Raw genomic sequence first — 27356 nt, 5'->3', positions numbered from 1 at the left:
ACCCCAAACCAACATTGGATGAACAACTAATAACAAACATCGGTAGTCAAACAAAACAACTAAACCTCAAAATCGATGAATACCAACAATAACCAAATAAACTAATCTTTGAACAATAACCAAGGCGAACAAAAATTGCTTTTGAATAAAATTATAGCACAATTATAAAATCTCAGCGAGATATCGAGAAAAAATATATTTTCTCCACAACAGGACCCATAATTGCGGCACGAAAAACGATTAAAACCCCAAAATCAAATGAATACCAACCCTTGAACAATCCAAACAAATCAAACAAAGAAAATACGGAAACAAATCAGAAAGACATACCCAAATTCATACAAATCGCCTCCAACAATCATAAACAACAGACCGAATACGACTCTTACGAAATGTAAACTAATATACAAAATATTTATAGGGTTTCATTATTTTATAATAAAAGAGTACAATTACAATGAAAGGAAAAGATAATTTATATAAGAAAGTTAACTTGGTTAAAACCAGCAAAAATTTCCTAAACAATAAACGTGCCTGCTAGATTTACTAGGTGAATAGAGGACGTCTGGCTCCCCATTAAGCCAAAGGCCTCCTAACTTTACATATACACAAGGATCATGCTTATACCTTGGCAAAACATATATAATATATTGTGGTTTGATCTTTACTTGTACAAAAAGTCAAAAGACTTATATTTGGCAAGCTCTCCAGCCGGTTTTATGTTTGCGAAATCCTTTACTTGCAAAGAAGCAAATAGGTCATCAACACAAAAACGTTTGCTGCATTTAAACCACAAATTGTTAATTAATTTGTAATGTAATTACATTTATTTGCAATGCATAAGTAGGATAATTCCAGTAAATAGGTAATGACTTAATTGAAGAAAGTTGTTATATTAAAATTTATATGCACAATAGAATTGAAGCCAAAAAGATTCATTTGACTCATAATTTTCGGATATTATGCTTGGTTGTTGGAAATACTGATCTTATTGTATGCAATATTAAATGTGATTGGTTGTTCATAGTATGAACAAGTAAAAATATATAGAGTCAGAAGAGACAATAAATAGGTCAACAGTTTTTACAAGCTTAAAGCTTAATTCTTTTATCGAACAAAGGAAACAGCCGGTTACATTTTGATTACAAGAAATGGTTGACCACCAGACAAATATAAAGCCAAACAACACTAATATTAGAATTTAAAAGGAATCTACCCATATCTAGACATATTTATTAAAAGAATAAATACAAGAACATGATTTACTTGCTTTACCTCACAAACAACTTGGAAGATGCATTTAAAATTGTACACAACAATTTTTTATTAAGAAAAAATCTATGCAAGAAAGAGAAAGTTATCCTTCCTTTCTATCCTTCCCTTCCATAAAGGCATCAAGCTATCCTACATTTCTAAGGTTTTATCAAAAAACTATCCGACAATTCCATCTATTATTATTATTATCTAGTTTATTATCACATTCTCCCCTTTAAACTGGACTAAACTCAGTATCCATCACACCAAGCATACTTCGTATTTCGCCATGCTTTAGGTGTGTCAAGGCTTTTATAAATGTGTCTGTTCGTTGATCCTTTGAGTTGACATGTTCTACTAAATTTATCATTCCTCAACATTTCCCCTTAAGAAGTAATAACAAATTTCAGTGTGCGTAATTCTACCATGAAACATATGGCTTGAAATGCAACCGTCGTAGCTGCCATGAACTCAACTTCACATGTTAAAAACGAATAGTCCTTTGCTTTTAAGATTTCCATGTCACTTCATTTCTTCCTAGGTAGAAAATCATCTCAAATGTACACTTGCCAACCACCTTGTCACCACCATGATCAATATCACTTTACCTGACCAAGTCTTCCACTTCAAGAACTTTTCAATAGTTAAGCATGTAATAAGTGGTTACTTTGACATACCACCAAATATTTTTTACCACTTGAAATTGCAAGGAGGTTGCTTGCAACTCCAACTACATATGCCAAATCCGGTCGAGTGTGTGTCAACTACCTCAAACATCCCACCACTCGACTATATTCGGTCGGGTCAACTTTTTCACTGTTTTCATCTTCATTAACCTTTAACTTAGGTTCCATATGTGAAGTTGACTAGTTGCACTCTAGTAACCCGAATTGCTCCAAAAAAAAATTGTGTATTCAGTTTGTCATGAAGAAATTCCTCTTTCTTTTGCAACACTTCTATTCCAAGATACTAAGAAATAAGGGTGAGCATTTGGACAAAAGCAAACCAGTTTGGCAGAAATTGGTGGACCTTGGACCAAACCTGTTGAGGCCGGTCCAGATCCGGATCCAGGTCTGGGTTTTCCCATTCTTGTACTCGTTGGACTGTTACAACTTTAGGTACATATTATATAGCTTGTTGAAGCCTACCAAAAATTAGTTTATCTAATATGATTGTAAGGATGAGTATTTGAACTGAACTGGACCGGAACCGGACGAGATCGAATCTAGGATCCAATAAGTTTTCTAGAAATTTGTGGACCTTGAATCAGACCGGCGCTTGGATCGGTCGAGTTTTGTAGAAATTGGTGGACTTTGGACCGCACCTGTTAAGGCAAGTCTGGGTCCCTTCCGGTCCAGAGGTTCAAATGCTCCCCCTAGTAGGAAAGTAAACCCAAATCACTCATTTCGAATTCTTTTTCATTTGTTCCTTTAATTAGATAATTTCTTCGTTGTTTGATCCCGTAATGATCAAGTCGTCGACATAGTCACCAACTAAAAGAGTTTTCCTTCCGGTTTCCTTTTTTATACTGTCGTGAATTATGATCATTTTGAACAACCAAGTCGTTTTAGTATTTTATCCATACGAATAATCCAAGCTCAAGGAGCTTGTCGTAAACCATAAATCGCCTTGGAGAGTTTAAGCACCTTGTGACTATGTACTTTGTCAACGTACCCTTCCGGATTACATACATATACCTCCTCTTTGAGATCTCCATTAATAAAAGAGGACTTAACATATAAATGGTGGATAACCCACCCATGTGGAGTCGCTACGGAAAGAATGAGCATTATGGTCTCAAGTTGCGCTACCAGTGCAAAAACTTCATCAAAATTGACTCCTTGTTTTTGTACATAACATTTTACTACAATTCGAGCTTTATGCTTTATCATATTTCCAATATTTTTTTTTCACTTTAAAGACCCATTTCAATCTAATTGCTTTGTGACCTAGTTGCAAGTTGGTAAGCTTCCACGTCTTGTTTTTCATGATTGCGCCAACTCCATTTGCATGGCCTCCCGCCATAGTTAAGAGGTAAACGCCTCTTGAAAATCAAGGGTTGATCCAATGCAATCATAAAAAATTCTCCGATTTTTAGGATCATATTTTCAACATCATTATAGATATCGAAAAGTGAACGAAATCCTTTTTTCCCAACCTCACTTGAAGGGCTTAACATTTGGTCAAGATTGAAGAAATCAGGGCGGAAATAGGAGTATATGGGATTGTTTCGGGCTGGATAGATTCCACATAAGTTTCAGAGTTAACTTCGAGGATGTCCGTCTCGATTATTATGAAGGTAGGAGTTGTGACTTCCTCTTATTTGTTTTTGTACCAATTCCATCCTTCACTTTCAACAAAAACAACATCACAACTATCCTGTAATTTTTGGCTGTACAAATCAAATAACCGATACCCGTTAGTTCCATCTTCTACCCCAATATACAACATATTTTTTCTTAGTCCTTCAAGTTTCTTCAAATTTACACCTATAACTTTGGCATAAACAACACAACCAAAAACCTTCAAATGTTCAAGGTTTGGTTTCATGTCAAACCAATATTCATACGACGTGATGTTGGGGAGTGCTTTTGTAGTTAAGCAGTTGAGAAGATAACCCGTGTCTCTAACAGTTTCTCCCCAAATTTATCCTAATACATTTTTTCCTTTAAGTAGACTTTGTTCCATATCTATACCGATAAAATTTCATCTTTATACAACTCCATTTTGTTGAGGCGAATGTGGAGTTGTAAGATGCCTTTTTACTCTATTTTCTTCACAAATATTGAGTATTCTTTTGATGTAAACTCTCCCCCTGAATTCGTACGAAGTGTCTTCAATTCAAAACCCAAACCTTTTTTGACCCTCAACTTGAATCCTTTGAAGGCACCCGAGGTTTCAAACTTCCTAGATATATTATAAACTCACATCAACCAACTATAATCGTTTACCAAAAGAAAAAAGTATTTGCTTCCTCCAATAGAGTTGGGTGTAATCAGACTACATAAGTACGCATAAGCAAGTTGAAGTCTTTTTTGAACTCGAAAGAGTGTCTTGTTCGGGAAAGAGATTCGGGTTAGTTTTGCAAAAATACACCCTTCACACAGTTAAGTTGGAGGTTCGATCCTTGGAACTCCGGTTTCCATATTCCTTTCATACAATGTTTTTAAGGTGGAAAATTAATGTGACAAGTCTAGAATGTCATATCTAAGCCAGTTCGTCCTTCATGGCTAAAAAGGCATGTTGGTCTACCGGTTCTCAATGTAGTTTTGTATAAACTATTTGGTGATCTTTCAACTCGCAAAAGTAGAACTTTATTGTTATCGTATAACATCAAAACCGACCCATTCATAATGACTTAATTTCCTTTTTTTGTCATTTGTCCAAGACTAATGATGTTATTTTTAAGAGTTGGAACGTAATACACTTCATTTAAAGGTCGTTGATCATTATTTTTACAATCAAACAAAATCGACCCTTTTCCGAAAGTAGCAACAGTGGAACCGTCTCCAAATCTCATGTGACCCGTAATATTTCCATGCAACTCATAGAACTTTGAGAGGTCCCCCCATCATGTGGTTGCTGACACTGTTTTCGAGATACCACATCTCTGACTCAACTCGACTCTCCCCCAATGCAAGAAGATTAATATAAATCTCCTCTGTTAGCGATACCTTTTCGGGTGCATATTCTTTTGTGCTTGCCATCATTAAGATGGGTACTTATGCATTGGCTTACGTGAGGTTCGCCTCCTAAACGCGGTTCTTTTCTAAGTATTCCAATGCATAGTGACCAAAATTCTCACATTAAAAGCATTTTACTTTTCTTTTATCCTTTTTATGGTCATTTTGTTACGCATTGGATTCATGACCACGACCTCGTCCTCCACACCTTCCTTGGCCTCAACCACCATGACTATTTCTATCCATTGAGGTGTTTGATGATGTCCCTTTGTCGCTTTTCCTGGATCGTGATGCCCGTTTGGCTTATGTAAGTAACAAGGAAGGTCTGCCTCCTTGTTCGTCATAACCCCGAAACATCTCTTCATGGGTTTTTAACGACCCACAACCTCTTCCACAATCATGTTTTTTAAGTCTCCAAATTGTTCGATAGATATTACTATTTTCATAAATCATAATGGGAAGGATCGAAGAAACTTCTTCACCACCACAGCTTCCTCAATTCTTTTGTCCAAAGATTGACTATCGGTCATAATTGTATTTAATCTCATGAAAAAAATCATCCACCAATTCACGTCTTTTATTCGGATAACCTCAAAGTTAATTCTCAAGCTTTATACTTGAGCCTCTTTTACTCGATCGGCACCCATGTGCATCACTTTAAGCGTGTCCCACGTTTCTTTAGTTGTGTCCTTCTCAACTAATATATAGCACTTCTTCTAGAATTACTTGATAGATAGCCGCTAGAACCATTCGATCTTTCCATTATTTTACATTTTCATTTTGAATCGCATCCACACTATTTGTGCTCACAAATTCACTCGTATTTTTGTAGCCTATACCAAGTAATTTACCTTTGTAAGGATCTGATAATGTAGCATAATGCTACCATTTTTCATCTACTATCAACCTTGGATATACTTTCAACATACAATAACTAGATTTCGGTTGCTGGAACTTACTTATCTAATTGTATGCAATATTAAAGGTGATTTATTGCTCATAGTATGAGCAGCTAAAAATGTAAAGAGGAAAACAATAAAATAAATGTGATAAAAGTTTTTACAAGCATAAAGCTTATGATTTTTATTGAAATAGAGATAGAAAGTTACATTTGGATTACAAAAAATAACTGACCACCACACAAATATATAGCCTAGGAATACTAATATTAAAATTGGAAAGTAATTGGTCAATATTTAGACATAACCCATAAATCATATAAATCCTAGAAAGTATGTATATTTCTACCATATATATTAAACTAATAAAAACAAGGACATGAGTCACTTGCTTTACCTAACAAAGAAGTTGAAAGTTGTACTAAACAATTGTACCCAACAATTATTTATTAAAGAAAATTATTTATTAAAGAAAAGTCTATCCGGTTAAAAACAAAAAAAGATAACCTTCCCGGTAGGGAAAGGCCATAGAGGCACACGGAGGCCATGGCCGCTGTTTTTTCACATTGTTCACACAAATATTAACAAATATTAGCGAATGCATCTAGTATCCGTTCTAATTATCTATTCTTTATAGATTTATAATAAAAAATCATACATTCTATTATTATATAAAATGCTAATATATTTTTTTCTCATTATTATTTTAAGTATGTATTTTAGACGCAAGCTTTTAAATGGTGAGATTTAAAAACGTATTGTTATTTTTTTTACATAAATTAGTATATATATATATATATATATATATATATATATATATATATATATATATATATATATATATATATATATATATATAGAACTAGGTTCATTTGTTTAAAGTAAGTATTGTGTTATTGTATACATAAATATGGACCAATCAAAATTAAACAAAAAATTAAATAATTAAATAAATAAATAAGGGTAATTTAGTAATTTGTTTAGTAACTTCCAAAATTAATCCCTATAATCATGGTATTGACCTAATCTCTCCAATTTAAATCTCGTTCCCGATCTGCAAAATTAGAATGGACTACAAAATCGATCTTGAGTTCTACCAAAATCGATTGCCATCGCCATCTCCAACTCCATCACGTCGACCGAATCCGATTCGCAATTCCCCAAGCCTCTGTAATTTGTTGCGCAGACCACTCACTAGTTCCCCAATAAAACGCCCAACCTTTATCGATCACATGATTCATAGCCCTAACTGTTTCCTAAATCGGCGTTTGCAAATCCGGTCGATGACAATAAATCATATCGACATACTCCATATCCAGTCGTTTCAAAGAAGCTTTAGTCCCCTCGATGATATGTTTCCTGGATAAGCCCTTGTCGTTGGGTCCCGGACCTCCCCAAAACAGCTTAGTAGACACAACGAAGAGCTCCTCTTTGGTCCATTGTTCGTCATCGGCGGTCCAATCAAGGGGAAGAAGAATGGATCGAAGGCAGATCGGAGAGCAGGTGGGGGATCAGCCGCCCTTCATCACGTATGTTTCTTTTTCCGCTTATAGTTGCTTCACCTTTTTTTGTTTTTTTTTTTCTTGTTGATTTCTTGTTGAATCTCGATTATATCCTGCAAACTTGTTATGGGATTGATTGTTCCTGGAATCAGTTTTTTAGAAATTGATTTATGTTCCAGGTAATTTTTTTGTAATTGATATATTCTCTTGGTGAATTCCAATTTCAACAGGTGTGTTTCTATATAAGTTCTTGATTTGTTCAAGACAAGTGAATTACAAGCTTTTGAATGGTGTTACAGTTATTAATTTGATGTATAGGTGTGTGAGCACCAGGTGTTTGACGATTTGTCTGAGAGAAATAATTTATTTGTCGTAAAGTGTCATATTCTTTTCTTAGATTATTGCTTTCACGATACAATATCCTTATACGTTTTTTGGTAATGCTTAGATCTTTTAGTTTCAAATCTTATTACTTGCTGTTGTTTAATTTCAGAGGAATCGAGTAAAGAGCAATTTGGAAGAACTTAATCATATTTGCACTGCTACAGATGGTGGCGAATTCCGATTCTGTGGGAATTAAATCTCGATATTTCCTTTGTGATTTGTGTATTTTCTATGATTGCAGTTCTATCGGTATAGAATCACGAATTCCAATTCTACTGGAATGGAATCTTGAATTCTGATTCTGTCAGAATATAATCTTGAAGATAAACATTGTATGGGATGAAGATGAACAATGACCACCAATCTTCCAAAAAGAATGGATTATTCTACCATAATAATATAGAATGTATTGAAAAAAATATATGTAATAGTATATTCTGGTAGAATGATTTATAATTGTGTTTTTTTGTTATTAATAAGTGTAACATTCTCATGTAATTCTTAACAATTGTTACCCGTATTCTATAAGAAATTATGTATTTTTTGTTTTTATTCTTCAATTGATTGTTCAAAAATTTGTTATTCTACAAGAAGTTGTTAAAGTCATGATCAAGAAATAAGTTCAAGAATATTTTTATTATTTATGGTCTAAGAATATTTTTATTTTGAAATATACTCATAAACATATTCTGTCAGAATGTCCGAATTAAAAGAATTATAATTCGTAAAATCGGATTTTTAAAATTAATAAAATCTATGATCCCTTAAAAAATGCAATTTTCCTTTAATAAATCTATATTAATTGACTAAATTACCCTTGTAATTAATTAAGATGATATTTTTCAATTATATTTAATTCAATAATATATATTAATTACTTTCTATAAATAAGTAAATTTGATTGGCCCACATTTATGCATACAATAACACAATAGATACTCTAAACAAAATAACCTAAGCCTATATATATATATATATATATATATATATATATATATATATATATATATATATATATATATATATATATATATATCTTTATTACTTATTATCAAGGTTGCAAAAAACGTTAGACGTTAGCTAGTCGGTGGACTAGGGTCTAGGGATTAATCGGCGAGGCGGGGATTAATCGGGGACCATTAATTATTAAGAGAATTATTCAGAAATTTATAAATCTAACTTTAATCGTAAGAATATAAATAAATAAGCATAAAAGTTTAAGAATAAGTTTAACAAGAACAACAATTTATCATCCAATTAATAAGAAATGTTATTCAAATTTTAATATATCTTAAGAAAAGAAGTAAATTTGGGTATTTGTATATTTGAAAACATAGAAATTTTGAAAATTTTGGAGAAAAACTTTGAAATTTAAATTTTTAAAATTTTTTTATATATTAGTTGAACATTGAAATACTATGAACTTTTGAAATTTTAAAAATTTTGGTTTAATATTTAAAAATTTCAGAATTTGAAAATTTGGCCGATTAGGCCGCCTAGGACCGACTAGAACCGCCTAGGACCGATTAGAACCGTCTAGCTTCGACTTTGACCCCCTTTGACCAAAACCGATTAAGCCGACCGATTAGCCTTAATCCTATTCGGTTGAAGACCGCCTAGCGATTAATCGGCCGCCTAGACCGATTTTTACAACACTGCTTATTATGCAAATTTGGTCAAAGGCTGAATTTTAAGAGGTACAAGCCCTTATTGCTTCATGTATAATGATTTTATGCTTTGAAATCTAATCCGGTCAATTTGAGTATATAAGGATAAGTAAGAACTCGGTAACATTAAGCACATTTTGAATTGGTCAAAGATGAACGGGTATTCCACATATTTTGCCAACTGAATCGGTCAAGTGAGAATGTTGGTCAAGTGAGAATGCTCGATTTTACCATCTATATCCACCATAAAAGAAAAAAGAAACAGGAGGCTTGATTATGTTGTCAATGAAAGATCCATGTGGTTTTGTTCTTTTATTTTAGAAATCTGACATTTGTATGTTTGTTTGTTGTGCATCTTCAAGAACAGACAATATGATTTTCATCCACGATCCATCTCTTCAGGTTTGATCTATCTCTCTCACCATGAGAAACCCTAATCAATTCAATCCCTGTATGTCTATTCCTCTTTAGTTCCTTTGCATCATCGTCTCAATGCTCTCCATTATGTGTTAACAAAACCACCACCACCACTCTCTTCCCTAGCCAGTGACCTCCACCAACACTCACGCGCCGCCGCTGCTTTCCCTCTCCGCCAAGAACGCTGTTGCGATTGCTTTTACTCTCCGCCAATGCTTACTTCGGCGTGGGGGAGGTGGTTTGAGTTATTTTTTTCGATATGGGTTTTTATTTATCATCCTTTGCAGGAACAACTATTGTATTAGATTACTTAATGATTCAAAAGTTTTTTGAGATAAAACTTAGGAATGAAGCAGCAAAAAGATGCCTAAGATTCATTGACACCGCCACCAGGTGCTCTCTCTCTCTCTCTCATTGGATTTTGTTTGATTTCATGTTCAATTTCTTCTGTTTTGTTGCTGGCCCCTCTCTTGCATCATCGATTCAGGTACAGGACCTAGCCCTGTTTCAATCTTCATCAATTGGTGGGTTTTTTTTTCCTATTTTAGATTTCAATTTACGCTTCTTATAATTAATATCTACAAAATCGAAATTAAATCTTTGATTTTCTTTGTCTTCCTTTTGGTTTTGGTTTGATTCTTGAATGCCGATTGATTTCTTTTCATTTTGCCGGAATAAATTTGGTTTCTTGTACACTTTTCCTTCCTCCCCTTTTCACCATTTCTAGATTTAAACTCCCCTATATCACCTCCACCCTGTTTCTTCTCTACCCAACAGCCGACGGCCACAACAATCGCGCCACCATGTCTTCCATACTACATGTAGTTGCCGTCAGTTGCCTCCACTAGGATCTAAAGAGAATTTATGGGATGATCACCATTCACTATGTAACATTGTAAGTTCTTCAAATTAATTCATGTTTTTTTTGTTTAATTTTATTTTGGTATCAAAATAGATCCAAAACAGGTGAAACCTAAGGATTTAAGTGTCGTCTTCCCCCCCCCCCCCCCATCTCTCTCTCTCTCTCTCTCTGATCCACAATTTGGGTTTTTTGCTCTTAACTTTGTTTTCATTCCCTTATGCATATGAATTAAAAAGATGGGGTTGAATCATTTTTGTTTTCTAAATTACTTACATGCTTACTTGCATTTTTGATTTATGATACAGGTTAGCACAAGTAAATGTGCAGATGGTGGATTAAGGTATGTTTTCTTTGACTTTTTGATTTATATTTCCTGGAAATATGATTTTTTTTTGAAGTAAGGCCCAATCAAAGCTTAGTAGCCCACCCTGAATCTGCAGATGATGATAATCATGTTGCATGATGTCTAGAGGCTAATATCAGAGCTTCTAAACAAAAATGGTATTTTTCTTTGATAAATGTTACACAACTCTTTACATATTTGTTATTTTGATTTTAAGGTTGCAATCCTTTTGTGTATATTTTTTGGCTAATTCAGTGAAACCCCACAAAAAGACAATATGGACAAAATTTATGGTGAGTTAAGTTGGGAGGTTTATGACTCCCTACTGCCTTAGGAACTCAATCAGGTATGTTTACATTTTATTCCTATATATTTTTTGTTGGTTTTCATTTTGTAACATCTTTGGGTATTTTGTTCAGAAAAAAAAGGGTTAGAAATAAAGGGCAGTTTGGTCTTTTTTTGGTTAATGTCATATGTGATGGTTGTTGGTCGGCCTATATAAGTTATCCATACTCTGGTAGGCATGGGAAAGTTGGTGTGGTGCTCTGAATATGGTGCAAAAATAAGAACAAAGGGCATTATTGTCTTTTTTGGATTTTGTCAATTGAGGAACCTCTTGTTAATTATCTTATATTTTCATTCATAGTTTTAACATCTTAACTAATTGGTTACAAATATTGATGTCTAACGTATGAAATTCATAATATTCAGATTTTTATATTCCATTTGTCAAATATGGATTCCAAATTTGCTAATTTGTTCTCTGGTAGTTTGTTAAGGGTATATTTGTTATTTACATAATCAGCTAGCATGTTATTACTTCAGGTCTTCTTCAAATGTTAATGTGAGATGTTTTCTAAAGCATATTCTCACCCCCATTGCTGTTTTTTACATAATTGTTGTCCATTCTTTGTAGAATTGATGATTTCATTCAGGGCTGGTCCAAGCATAGGGCGATCTAGCGACCTGGGCCACTGCCCAGGGCATCACTGTGAGGGGTGCATAAAAATTAGTCCATGTCTTATGGGCATATTAATTTTATGTACAATCTTTGATCGGGTTTTAAGAAAGGCATGAGGCATAGACTAATAGAAGGGGCAGAAGGCGGCAAAATACAGCTCAACAATCACGCGTAAAAATTAGAAAACAAGGAGTCAAACAGACGTAATAATCACGGCCAAAATCAGAAATAGACTGTCTTGAGTCTTGCAAGCAAAAGTAAAAAAATTATTTCTTTAAGAAGCTACATTTTTTGTTCTTTGCTTGCATTCCCAAACTCTTAAATATGAAATTCTAAATATGAAATCAAAAACAAAAAACGTATTATTTGTGTTTTGTTTCTTTTCTTTTCGAGAATTCTAAATGCATAGCCGATAAATTGTCAAGTGGAATCGTCTGTGCGTGGTCTGGGGCAGTTCGAGAAGTATGGAAAGATGAATCCGGGTAAATTTTCTGGTTTTATGATTTTGATTTTATATGTTGGCAAAAATTTATGAGTTTTGTATTTATACTTAGAGCCTAAACTGGACGGTTTTGCCCTTGATGCGAGTTTGATTGATGATGTTATCTTGAGCTGCTGATGTGTAACCTACTATTGATCAAAGTTGGACGATTTTACCCCTGAAGATGGTATTTGCAATTTCAAGTTGATTTGGGTGTTGCTTGTAATCTTGCTGATCTCTTATGCTAGGATGTGTGATGATAACTAGATCAAGTTTTATTTGCAAGGTTCTTACATGTTCAGATTTTCAAATTGGGGTTGATTTTTTGGCTGATGTTGATAATGCTAAATCACTGGTGATGAGGCTTTGTAATATTTACAATTGATTTCTTGATTGTGTTCATCAATTTTTCTTTCTTGTATTTTTTTCCGGTTTCACTAGCTATGTTTTGTATAGGTTATTGCTATTAAAAAAGTTATTTTTTAAAATGGTTCTTTACTGATGGTGCACTTTGCTTGGTTTTTAGTATTTCTTTGTTGATAGGATTAGAATACTTTTAGAAATTAGTCTCTGAGTATTAGTGTGAATCTTGATACGAAATTGACGAACAAAAGGATTTGGGCTACTTTCTTTGGTTTTTAATTTGTTATTTGTTAATATGATTAGTGTAATCTGTTGCCAATAGGATTAGGACCATTTTATATGTTTTTATTTTTTACTCAAATTTATTAATTATCATCCGATTCAATTCTATCTGGTTTTTTTTACAAGTCATATTGTTTTGAAAGTTCGTCTTTAGCATTAACTTGAATTTATATTAACTTATAAGATATGTTTGTTAGTTATTGAAGACATTAAACATGTCTCTAACAAAAAATTGTATTATTATTTTTGTTCAATATCATTGTAGCTGTCAAAACGTTTGTTATCTGCTTTTCAACAATCTACAATATAGAAAAAAAAATCAAAGGACAAGTTAAATCAACAACAAAGTTTTGATTTTAATTAAATGGTTGCACCGTCTTCTACACCATCATACACATGCTTTCACCAAAAAACAAACCTATTGAAAAGAGACAGCAGTAACCACTAGAATCACCATTAACCATCATCACCGCCACATTCGCACCCGGCGCTTGGCGCGGGTAAACGGCTAGTATATATATATATATATATATATATATATATATATATATATATATATATATGTGTGTGTGTGTGTGTGTGTGTGTGTAGCCATTCACTATATGCAAAAATATATTTCTTGAACTAAATTAACTATAAAACAGAAATAGGTTGTTAATTATTCTAAAATATAACACTAGAAATGTCTTCTAAACATATTTCTTTGTTTTGATTTTAGTGTGCAAATGGACTTTTTTTATGTACTTTAGAACGGAAAATAACATAATAAACTTTCAACTGGTTTTAAACCATATTAAAAGTTGTATGACCGGAAAACTTATAAGATGTTACACTTAACTTTTATATTATTTGAAAATCTTAAAAGCTTATAAACGTATAAAAAGTGTTAATGACTTTATTCCTGGAACTAAATGAGATAATTAACAAAAAATAAAAGAAAATTATTTTCAAAAACAATTATTTATAAGTTATCATCATAATATGCTATTATTGGTTTTGTATTACGAATAGAAACATATTTACAAGGATTAGTTTGGACACAGCAACACTTCCAAAATATAAAGATAACAAGCTAGTTTTACTTCTTTATTTTGTTTTCTTTTGAAGTTTTTGTTTCGGCCCGTAATTGTGATGTTAGTGTTCCACCCATGATGCTCTTTTCTATCATTCGTATAAAGCTATAATAACTTTCTAAAGTTTAAACGAAAAGCTATGCAATTCCATCTTTTATTATTAGTATTATCCGGTTTATTAAGCGACACTGTCCTGTGAGCTAGAGCTGGGTGGAGTTACAAAAGATGGACGCAAGTTTTATAGTAAAATGTCAGGAAACTCTCCTTCATACCTTCAAAAACCAAATAAACCAATACCTGGAATTATCTTCTAGTAGAACGGAAATATCTTCTATGTAGGAATCTTCCGCTTCCCCAGAAACTAAGTGTGGAAGGTGCTGATAAACATAACATGATGACGAAGTAATTCATATACCATTATACATAAATATATTTAGTTCCTTAAACATGAAATTTTACATGTAGAGCTTACAAGATGCGACGATAAAGCCAAAATTTCAGCATTGAGACGAGTTTCCAAACGCATATCGCAAATATGAATCTGTATTCTATTCACTTGCTCCTTGCTTAGAGTCTGGAAATATAAAGCATACCAGATCAAAAAATGAGTGGGAGAGAGCACGCATCCTATTATATTAACTATTTATTCCCATCAACAAAGTGATTAGGCCTCATATATGACATATGTAAGATTGTATGTATGTATGTATGTATGTATGCATCTATGCATGTATGTATGTATGCACGTGTGTGTGTGAGAGAGAGAGAGAGAGAGAGAGAGAGAGAGAGAGAGAGAGAGAGAGAGAGAGAGAGAGAGAGAGAGAGACTTACAGGGTATATAAAAATGAGTACCGGATTATTTTCATATACAGCCTGAGGGTCAATAAATAGGTCAACACATAGAACAATGAACCATTGAAATAGATTAATTAACTCACATATAATTAATAAAGTACATAATAGCTAATAAGAAATCTTTTTTGGGGGAGAGAATCAAACGGAAGGAGAACCACCCATGTTAAAGTAAGTTGAAAAAAAATAATTATACCAACAAGTCAGAAGCTTCTCTAATATGCTTGAGTTTATCCCATGCTGAGCCTGCATACTGTAAGACAAAAATCAATTTCAGACTCTTAAGTAACCAAACAAGTCTTATAATTAAGCTGATCATATTACCAAAGAGTTATTTGAACCATTTATATATGCTGGAGAGTGGAGAGAAAAATAACACATGAATAATTTGGAGTAAGTCTTGCAAGTTGAAGAAAATTTGGAAACATGTATAGGCCGATACGTAACGGAAACGTTTCCATGGCGTTTCCATGGTGTATCTGTTTCCCGGCCTTTTCAGATACGGGAACATCACCCAAAATGGAGTTTTCATGCTTCTTAGATGTTTATTATATTTTTTTGTACATACAAAAATCTTTATATATATATTAGGCGTACCCTAGGTACGCTACGTGTACGAGGTCAAAGACCCTGTTTCTGGTCAAGGGTCGAGTACGCTAAGCATACAGGCTAAGTACGTTGGGCGTACTCAGCTGAGTTGACTCGGTTTGACTTTTTGACTTTTTCACTTTGACAATGATTTGACCAAGTTTGACCTAAGGGTATTTTGAGTTGTAGTTGAGATTTGTCACAATCTGGTGTATAGGTGACTGGTACAGCTGATATTCGGAGTAGTGACCTATTCAACTATTTGTTCAGACTGAGAGGTGAGTTTTCCTTATTGTTCTTGTGGATCGAAGGCACCAATGTCGGCCCGTTTGATTATGTATCCTGATATAGAGGATGTTGTTATGCTGTAGTGATATGTTAGATCTGTGTCCTGGTATACAGGATGTTGCTATGTGGTAGTGATCTATAGATCTGCTTGTTTGTCTGTGGACTAGTTATAGGATTATATGTTGTTGGATATATGTTATTTGTTATGTATATATCGACATGGTATGGTGGGGTTGAGACTGTACTGCTTTGTGTTGTTAGTCAATAGACTGGGGCATTCCAATTTGGATGTTATGGTCCAGGGGTAATCCAACCAGGAGGTTGTGGACCCAATATGTATTGGGCATGCCAACCGAAAGGTTATGGGCCAGGGCATTCCAACCAAAAGGTTGTGGGCCAGGGGTAATACAACCAGGAGGTTGTGGACCCGATATCTGTTTGGTTATATGTTTGTGTGGTGGTACTTTTGGAGAATTCTTTAAGCTTTGGCTTACAGTTTCAATTTATTGTTTCAGGTACTTCAGATGATCGTGGCAAGGCGAAGGCGTGATCGTGCACATCCTTCAGATTTTATGTTATTTGAATTTTGGGATACTCTGATTATTGTCTATCACTTTTGAAACAATATTTTGTAATAATTATGGTCATTGGGTTGTTTTTGAAAAATAAAAATTTTACTCTGATTTTTAGATGTTACATTATGGGAGTTCAGATCTGGAATTCGGGGTATTGACTTAACGAATTAAGTCATTTAACCCTTTGGATTAAGTCGGGGCATGATACGCCCTTCCCTAACCTGACGCTCTTTTAGGGTTTTCAAATACGCGCTTGATTTTTTTGATGGATCTCGTTCGTTTTGTCTTGTAGTGAGCGTTAGGCGTCTGTGGACCAAAGTGTTGACTTTCACCGTTGACTTTTTGGCCATTTTGACTTTTGTTCAAAAGTAGTTGATTAAGGAATTATCCTGGTTTGGCATTTGGTAGCTTGGGTTAGTTGTTATGTTGCTTATGTAGTTGTTGAGCTTCTATTGAGTAGTTCAAGTGAGTTTTCTCACTATACTATGTAGGATGTTATATTGTGTTTGTGACTTTTGCAATAAAAGACCATGGCAGGACCATGACAGTAGTATGAAAGACCGTGGGAGGACTATGGCAATATATGTAAGACTATGGGAGGACCATGACAACATCATGAAAGACCATGGTAGGCCTATGGCACTGCGTAGAAGACTATGGGAGGACCATAACACTTAAGAATGCAGTAGGACTACAACGAACGTAGTGATTGTAAGATTGTGGGAGGACCACATCATTAATATGTTATGTATTGTTATGTTTGGTATGTGGTACTTTGGGGAACTCACTAATCTCTATGCTTACGTTTTTATGTTTAAATTTTTTCAGGTTTTCTTATATTGAAGGAAGGGCGCGACTTTATTGCAGCTCATCCATTAGAGATTTTCATACTTAATAACTCTTATGTCTATACTTTGATAAATGTTTTGGATCAAATGGTTTTATATAGATCTTTGAAGTTGTAATTCCAACAAATGCTTTTAATTTTTAAATGAAAATTTTGGTTTGAAATTTAGGATATTACACTTTCTAAAATTTGTGATTTCGACGCACACCTCTCGTCTCAGTAAGTAAATAGAAGTTGATATATCTCAAAATTAATAATGACTACACTAAAATATGTTGATAACACTAAAATCACCAATATCAACTTCTCTCTTGTTCTTGATCGATTTTCTATGTCTACAACTTCGATTTTCTACCGTAATTTTCTAAAACTTCTTGTGGTACACGTTCAATTCGGGATTATATGTACTATATATATCAACAAGAAAGCCCATATTTATTTTGAAGTAACAAAAATGTAATTAATAATAGAATAAATACTATAGTATCCATTTTTTTACAACAAAATAGCCACAAAATGAAAAATGCCAAAATAATTATAATTTTCGTAGTTGGGCTATCTATGAAAATAAAGGGTGAGCGATAGGAATGACAGTCCAGGGCATATCTTCTAAAGGGACCAAAATTTTTTATAGACTTTATTAATGATATGTTAGACAATATCGATTTTGAATATATCTTTAATGATTTTACACCTCCAAAAACTAGAAGAAGTATTTTTCTCTAAATATATGGATTTTTGTAATCGAAAATGTTATATTTAGAAGCTAGTACAAGTAATTTTCTTTTAATTATTGAGTTATTATAAAAAAAAATTGATAAAATTTTTGTATTTCAAGGGCCTTTTTCTATTTCGTCTTGGCGTAAAATATGTTTGGAACGACTCTAGTTGGCTGTAATTTTATTATTTGTTTTTGGAAACTTTGAACCTTAATTACTCTTTCATACGAACCTTAATACTTTTCAAATTTTCATATCGGAAAGTCATAATTTTTTAGCTCCAAAATCCCCGGTGAAAAATATAAAAAAACCCAACTTATAAATTTTACATAAGAACTACATTTGAGCTAAAATACTTCAATGTGTTTATTGTAACAAGGGCTTTATATGGACATGTTACATTCAGAATTTAGATGTCGGGAAGTCATACTGTTTTAGCTCTAAAAGAAGTTATTCAACGAAAATTGTGAAAAAAACTCCATAGTTTTTGCATATGAAGTTTATAACAACCATTATACCATTTGAGTTCTACCAATTACAAAGATGTCCTACAAAAATCTCAAAATAAATAAATAAATAAATAACTTTTCCACAGTCAACCTTTAGAAAAAAAAAATCTTTTTTGCAGTCAACCTAGATTTTCGCAGGCGTTGACCTGTGAAAATCTCAAAAGAAAAAATACATTTTTTGCAATCAATCAGATTTTTACATATGGTTGATTGTGAAATAGTAGCTATTTGGGACATTTTTCATATTTTTGCCTATTTTATGGTAAAATGATTTAAAAAATAGATATTTTTCTCAACCTTCTGTGGTTTAGTACTACAATGAATGAGTGTGTTGGAACTAGACTCAAATGATGTACCAACAATTTCGAACACATTCTTCATAATGACAAAAAAAAATGACTTTACCTTACATGATTATTTAGTACTAGTTGTAATACCCATGTATTATATGGGTTATTTAAAAAAAATTAATATAAATATCAAAATATTTGAGAACTTTGAAATTATAAGAAAATAAGAAAAATAATGAATTATTATAGTGGAAATGTTTTTTATTTTTAAAATTTAAACAAATAATTTAAATAAAGAAAAAGAAACTAATGAGCTTTAATTTTAGGAATTTTTAAATTAAAAAGGTAAGTTTATTAATGAAATTAATATCCATTTATACTAGGGGTGTGCGCGGTGCGGTTTGGTGCGTTTAGAGCCAAAACCGCAAACCGCACCGCACATGCGGTTTGAGTTATTTAGAAACCGCAAACCGCACCGCGAACGTTCAAAACCGCATTATGCGGTGCGGTTTGGTACGGGCGGTTTATGCAGTTTACATGCAGTTTTGCGGTTTGAGTAATTATTTATATTAAATTTAATGACAATATTATCATTGTCGTCACTAACGGCTTACTAAGTGGTCATTAAGAAATTTGTTGGTCATAGAATTGTGGTCATTAACTACTTATGAATATACATAAGTTAAGAAAACATAATGTATAAAATAATGGTCACTGAATGTTAGTTAAAAATGAATTTGAGACAAAAAATATGATCACTCCATTAAATTTTACATTAAATTTTGGCTTAATTAATGTTACATTTCAAAAACTTAAGATAATGTCACTAATTTAGGACTTGTCAAATTATTTTCGAATATATATATATATATATATATATATATATATATATATATATATATATATATATATATATATATATAATCATTAATTGATTTTATCAATGCGGTGCGGTTTAAACCACAATTTTGTAATCGTAAACCGCAAACTGCACCGCATAATGCGGTTTAACAAAAATACAAACCGCAAACCGCACCGCGAGTGTTTTAAACCGCGTTATGCGGTGCGGTTTGGTGCGGTGCGGGCGGTTTATGCGGTTTGTGCGGTTTATTGCACACCCCTAATTTATACTACATTTATTGCAATTATTACATTAAAATATTATGTTAAATTTAATAAAATAGAAAAACTTATAAAATAACATGTGGAAAAAAATTAATTCAAAATAACTACAAAATAACATTTGACAAATTGAATGAGAGTTTGACAAGTGACAAAAAAACTTTCATTTATTAGAGGGGATTTGCTCCTTTAAAGCCATCTCCGAGGGGATTTGCTCCTTTAAAGCCATCTCCACTGGAGATTTCATGGGGAGTTTAACGAGGAAAAGGTGATGACGTGGCAATTGAATGGATGAAATATGCATTGTGGGATGGGTTTAATGAATGGGGGGTTTAATCCCCATTCAACGTGGTATAGTATTTGCTTTTCTTTTTCTTTTATTTTTATTTATATTTTTGTTTTTCTTTCTTAATTTACTATAAAAACTTATTTTTTCTTTATTATTTTTTTTTTCTTTCTCAATTTACTATAAAAACTTATATCCAATGTAACATTTAACATTTTTTTTTGCAATAAACAAATAATATATTATTTTTTTATTTACACTTTGTTTTATTTTATATTCAATAATTTAATTTATTAAGTTACTTCATATTTTTTTTATTCTAAACAATAAAAAAACATATAACTCTTAAAAACATTTTAAAAAGATAACATCTTACTTATTATAATACAGCACATTGAAATTATATATTAATAAAATGTTTCCAAATATGCTCCATTAAATCATGTCAAAGAGCATAATGTGCTACCTTATCACGTAGTTCAGAGTTTCTTTGAATTTAATATTGAACTTTGAATTTAATATTGAACTTTGAATTTTTAATTAATGTCATATTTTAGTTTTATTTATTAATATTATTTATAAAAAAAATTAAAATGATAACGTGGAAATCCATTGAACCCTTAAGAGTTCAGTGCATTGAAGATGGCCTAAGGGTGGAAGGAGTTCATACCTTCCACATCTCCTAACCTGATAGTTTATTTTATTTTGTTCTTTTTATTAGTTTATTTTAGATTTTTTTAGATCTTTTTATCAATATTGCATTGTATTTTATTTATTTTCTTTATCATGGATCGTACCGGGGAATTTTTTATTTTGCATGAGGTATTTTGTAGGTTTTTGGAGCTTGTTGCGGTTGTGGATTAGCTTGGAATGGGCTTTGTGGGCTTTCGAGGCATTATTGGGCTTTGCGGATCCATCAAAGGAGATTTGGGCTAAAAAAGCTAAAGACTTGGATGAAGGGGGCTTGTGAAGATGGGTCATGGATTGTTATTTTGGGCTTGGAGCATCCATATTTGAAGCTAAAAGATGATTGGTTAATTTGAATCATCTGGGATATGGAGGGGACCAAGGGAATCTTGGGTAGTGGAATGGTGTAATGGAGGAAAAATGAGCCAATAACATTCCAGCAATATTTGCGAGGGTGGATTTTCACGCTCGCGGGTACCCACGCAACTGCCCAGTTTTGGGCATTTTGGTCATTTGGCTCACCATTTACCTTGGGGATTGGATCTTTCAGCTATCACTTCGATTTTCCACCATTATAGACCAGAGGAGGCGATTTTTGGAGCTTAGAGACACATTCTTCTTATCTTCCAAAGTAATTGGTAGTTTCTTGATGCAATTAGACTTTTGTGATTGTTATTTTGTTGCCATGAGGGGCTAGTTTATCTATTTTGGCTAACTTTGGGTAAAACCCCTTGGATGTTTGTGGGTTTTGAAGGATTCATGTTTAATTATCAATTATCTTATGTTTATGATTTTAGTTCATATTTCTTATGCTTGTTTGATACTTTGATCATGAGCTTGGTACTTGAATGGGCAATTGTTGGTTTATTTCTTTGGTTTTGCATTGAATCATTGAATTTACTTAGAACAAGGGCTTTATGATGGTAGAAATCATCTCTAGCTTATGAATCATAACTCCTTTATGGATGTGTAAGCATTGACATCCTCTAGGAATTGGGGATTCCTTCATTGTTAAGGCTAATAAACTTCTTGGGTTCAATTGCTTCAATTGATCCTTGATTTTGATTTAAAAATGTGTGTTGTGGGCTTCCCCAACCTCCATACTACCTATGAGGAATCTTGGCATATCATGCTTCATGATTGCTATAACCAATTTGGGATGAATGATAAGCTTTATATTGAATGCTAATGATAAACACACAAATGTTCATTATGTTGAATTGCCTTGGTTAACCAATTGTTCCCAATATTTGAGCATCTCACCATCTTGCTTAATTGCAAGCTTTTTAATTATTCAAGTCTTTTAGTTTTCAAGCAATCACACCCCCCCCATTTTTAGTGTAATGGTAGTTAGTTTATTTTACACTAGTTCTATTAGATTGCATTGGTGATTGAATACAACCATTTCCCGATGATCGATACCCATTTTTACCATTATATTACGTTTTATTTGCAAACGAATGGTGTAATTTGCTTGGTGGACTTGACATCCCACCATAACCCATATACCACAAGACGCACATAAGTATTTTTTCTTGCATCTCACTTCCAACCTTCTTAACCCTAAACACTTAGAAATCTATCCTGTTAACCCACACACTTTGTTACAAGTATATGAGGAGGTTGGCTGGTGGAAAGAACATGATACGAATTTATGTTTAATTTTCGTTTTTCTTATCTTTTGTTGATATAAAGATGAAATTACTTATGCTTGGTAACATTTTTATTTCTTATATATATGTTTCTTATGTTATTTGGAACCTCAAGAAAATTACATTTGTTTCTATGAAAAGATTTGGCATGCAAGCATAATCATACATAAGACTTATTAAATAGTTACCTTTTCTTTTGCCTGAAGACACCATAGTTCCAACTTTGCTAAACCGGCTTTCACATATTTCCCGTTGTTGGAAGTACAACAATCCCGGTTTAGAAGAAGACTGCAAAAATTAAGAAGATAATTGAAAAGGAATATTTATGATGGGAATTAAACCATGAAAATCACACCCAAAACAAATAGTTGAGCAACAAAACACCTATTAAATAGCTGCACATTAATATATGAGAAAGTTTGAGCAAATATCTTCTTAACAATTGTGGGAGGCACCTGAAATGCAACTATATTAGATAATATTCAAGAAAAATGCAATCCACTTTGAATAATGTAATATTAGTTCACCAGATGTGTATATGTATAACTATTGGACTCATCATATCCATGTGTTTATCAATTAATGAAATATTTGCTTTTTTGTTTGTTTTTTTTTTTTTTTTTGAAAATAGACCCACGAAAGTTATGACTTATAAATATTAAATGTAACATTTATAGAAGAAACATTGAGCCATGTATAATGCACATACATAATTTTCCTTCAATGTGTTGAGGAAAGTAGTGAGATGACCAACAATCCCATGCCAGTGATTCCGTTCAAAACCTCCGAGAATGAACAACCTTTGTGGAACCTTGAATTTCACACTTTCCTGGAGGCTGGAGGGGACAGATGTTGGCTGTACGAAACTCGCCTGGATAAAATTCGCCTTCACAAGTCGATAGGAGCATTATGTGATAGCAATTTCGTTTTAAATAAGAATATCATGAGTGCATGCATGGTGACATTAATAGTATTACAGGTGGCGATGAATCAGATTTTAACTACCTGAATACATAAGGCAAGTAGTAATCCCACCTTATTCTTCAAGTTGTCACGAATCATGCCATACATTTTCTCTACACATTCTGTTAGTTGTCGTTTGAAATGCAAAGTTAGTTGTTTGGCTTCAACTTGTTGTACTACCTCATTAAGGTCAGACACAGACGATGGAAATCCCTAAATATATAACAAGAAAATCTGGAACGTAAGTATATAATTTGAAAAAAGTTAAAACCAATATTAATATGATTAAAAACAATACCATGGCTCTTCGAAGTTGCGATGTTGGGGGACTTGCACTATCAAATTTTAGACTTTTTTGGATCAAGAATAACAAAGTAGATGTATTTGATAACCAATACGCCATGTGAGTCGTATTATATTCATCCTGTAATATGATTCCAAACGGTTGTTACAATTGGAATAGTCAGATTAATTAATATTTTAACTTTGCACCTTTATGTAATGTATATGGCAAATATAGGGAATGAATACTAAAAGGAAATAAAATAAGGCTGAGTCATTTGACGAAATTTCTGTTGTTACATGGTTTCATGAATTGAAAGTAAAGAATGAAATTGAGCGAATCATATAGGGGAAGAATGGTTTCATTCAGAAGAGTTGGCCACTACTAATGAGATACATTTGTATATATTCACTGAGAAGCCAAATCTACCAACTAACTATCATAAATTATAACGAATAATATAACCTGCTGAATTAACCAATATTCACAGTAAATTACCAAATTACCCTTAGTTGTAAATTTACTCTTTTAACCCGGAAAGTATATCCACCCCAAACACAAATACATAAAGATTCCAAACTGAAACACTTTGCATATATGCTTTCACAACGTTTTGGTGGGCGCTTACGAATTAACTCCGTCTGTACGTAAATAGTGCATGCACTTAATTGTTACTATACTAGGTGAATGTCCGCGTGTTGCGCATAAACACCTATATAGTTGAAATCTTTACAAATATATGTTTTTTTTAAAATATAACAATAACGTTATTGTTAAATTTGATATAATAATTTGTATACTAAATTGATATATAACATATTGATTATTTTGAATTATATGATAATATATACATCTATTATAACTGCAACATCTCAATCATTTGAATGAATTGTACCCGAGAGTTACTCATGAATAAAATTAAATATAATATAAGGTTTAATGTTATTTATAGTTGTTGTTATTGTTAATTAATTTTTTTAAATTTATTTGCTTAACGTTTTAATTTTTATCATTATAATTATTTAAGACATTAACATTGTTTTTTTATTTTAAATGTAACAATATATTCATTTATATAGAGTTATTTTTACCTATTGTTATTGTAAGTTATTTTAAGCTACTTATTTGAAAAGTTTTAATGATTATAAAAATATCTTTAGGAAATATTTTAGTTAAATTGAAATTACAATTTAGTTTTTGCATTTAGCACTACAATTTATCACTTTTAAATATTCATAAAATATTCTTTGAGATTTTTAAGTGGAACTGAAATTTATATTTAAGTTGACATTATAATGTTATATTTCAATTAACAATTTAAGTATTTTATCCAAACTATTCAAACGTTGTAGCTTTAAACTGATAATAGCTTACATACAACAATATATTAAATCTAATAAATTAAGTATAATATGTTAGAAGTTAAAAACATAAATTTATAAGTAGAAGTAAATATATTATTTTAATATTGAAATTTAGTTTATTTATGATTACACTTTAAGTTTGATATTTATTTAACCTTATTAACCAACTTATAATCATTATTAGAAAGACACTAAAATTTATCACTTTTCACTATTTACAAAATATTACACTTTATGTTTGATATTTATTTAACATTATTAACAAAATTATAATCATTATTAGAAAGACACTACAATTTATCACTTTTAACTACTTACAAAATATTATTTGAGTTATTTAAGTTAAACTAAAATTTATATTTAAGTTGGTCATGTAATGTTATATATTTAAGTTTATAATTTAAATATTTTATACAAATTGTTTAAAAATTGTAGCTTTAAAATGACAATGGTTTATATCAAATAATATATTAAAACTAATAAATTAAATATAATATGTAAAAAGTTAAAAAAACATAACTTTATAAGGAGAAGTAAAGATATTCTTTTAATATTGAAATTTAGTTTATATATAATTACACTTTAGGTTTGATATTTATTTAATCTTATTAACCAACTTATAATCATTATTAGAAAGAAATTGAAAAGTCATTAGAGTTTTAAATGAATGTGGTGAAAGGCAAACTACATAGGAGTTTCAAATGAATGTGGTGAAAGAAAAAATGTTTCCTTTATAATATAGTATGATATGATATGATATAGATATATAAATATAGATATAAATAGATATAGATATAAATATAGATATAGATATAGATATAGATATAGATATACAGATATAGACGCAGGAAGGAATTACCTCGATTGCTGAATTAAAAATATGAATCAGTCGATCAAACACGGAGGTTCTTTCAGCTTCAAGATATTTCAAATGGATAAGGCATTTATAGATGGTAAAGGCTGCAACAGGTTTGCCATGACTGAATCCAATATCTTTCCTAACGCACTCTATAAGGGCATCAACATTATCAACATTTTCCTACAATAAACCATAATTATCAACGAATGAATAAATTAAAATATATCATCGAAATGTATAGTTTACTAGCTATAATTATTTGACCTTCAAGTGGCAGTATATGAGGATTGTGCCAAAAGCAATTAAATGAAAGACATACTTGAATGTTCAATGCTTCTTCAATCTTTTCGACAATCGTGCCCATCATAGGGCGATCCTTGAAATTGAAACTAACACACCGATATGCAATTTCTTTAAATGTATTAAAAGAACCAGTATCAATCTGATCTCTAATGTCGTTATCAATTAGCTTGTTTTCATCATTTTGTTCGTATCGTCGGACGAAATTCATTAGCGACTCTGCGTTTTCATCTTCAATGCTCCTTGGAAGATATACCAACATTCCACTTAGCATTTCAAACATCACCACCCCAAACGAGTATACGTCTGATTCTTTTGTAAGGATGCCACTTTCACGGTATCTCGGATCCAAGTAAAACGTTGTACCTGCAACCTTTGTATAGAGTTGGGTATTTGGCAGATTTGTGGGACCCACTTTTGACAAACCAAAATCACAAATTTTGGCGACAAAATTCTCATCTAACAATATGTTAGCACTTTTTACATCTCTATGTATTACTCTACTGTGCTCCTCAAGACCCGAGTGAAGGTAATCGAGCCCTCTTGCTGCACCTAAGCAGATCCTCAGACGTTGTGTCCATTTTATGCCACGCCTCTTATCTGGGTCTTGGAGATGATAATCAAGGCTTCCATTAGTAGCATAATCATGAACGATAATCATCTCGTTGTCATCATTACAATAACCAACGAAAGATATGATGTTCTCATGGTGGAGTCTTGAAACCATCTGAAGCTCATTGATGAACTCAGACTCTCCTTGGTAGCCAGCGTGGTCTAGCCGTTTGATAGCAACTGTTCGGTTTTGCCAAAGTTCAGAGAGCTGTCCTTTGTAGACCATACCGAATCCACCTCTTCCAATAAGTTCTTCACGACTAAAATCTTTGGTGGCCCGAATGATCTCCTCTAGTGGAATTAGGCAACTTTGAAGGTTTACTTGTGAAGAAGACATTGTCTTTTGGTATTGGTGACAATGTATGGTTACAGTAGAATATATACCCAAA

The 27356-nt window shown here is 32.3% G+C and overlaps 1 protein-coding gene across 3 annotated transcripts; it reads right to left on the bottom strand.

The window, feature by feature from the left end:
- Positions 1–425: 425 nt before the first annotated feature.
- LOC145162264 (myosin-14-like) lies at positions 426–27350 on the bottom strand. Of its 3 annotated transcripts, none has more exons than XM_079081461.1 (12): positions 26375–27350; positions 26056–26235; positions 23848–23973; positions 23592–23762; positions 23296–23472; positions 22971–23041; positions 22775–22874; positions 15220–15276; positions 15003–15044; positions 14644–14745; positions 14469–14548; positions 426–779 (listed from the first exon to the last, which is right to left on the bottom strand). In XM_079081461.1, the coding sequence occupies exons 1-12, from the start codon at positions 27302–27304 to the stop codon at positions 665–667; spliced, it is 2151 nt and encodes a 716-aa protein (XP_078937587.1). In that variant the 5' UTR covers positions 27305–27350; the 3' UTR covers positions 426–664. The 3 variants fall into 3 exon arrangements, with proteins under 3 accessions (XP_078937587.1, XP_078937591.1, XP_078937593.1); XM_079081465.1 differs by having other exon boundaries at positions 23622–23762; XM_079081467.1 differs by lacking the exon at positions 426–779 and adding an exon at positions 13321–13516.
- Positions 27351–27356: the final 6 nt, after the last annotated feature.

This window comes from Lactuca virosa, chromosome 1 (assembly GCF_052849685.1).
Source record: "Lactuca virosa cultivar CGN04683 chromosome 1, Lactuca_virosa_CGN04683_v6, whole genome shotgun sequence".
In the NCBI taxonomy this organism is placed as follows: domain Eukaryota; kingdom Viridiplantae; phylum Streptophyta; class Magnoliopsida; order Asterales; family Asteraceae; genus Lactuca; species Lactuca virosa.
This window is presented reverse-complemented; position numbering and strand designations above follow the sequence as displayed.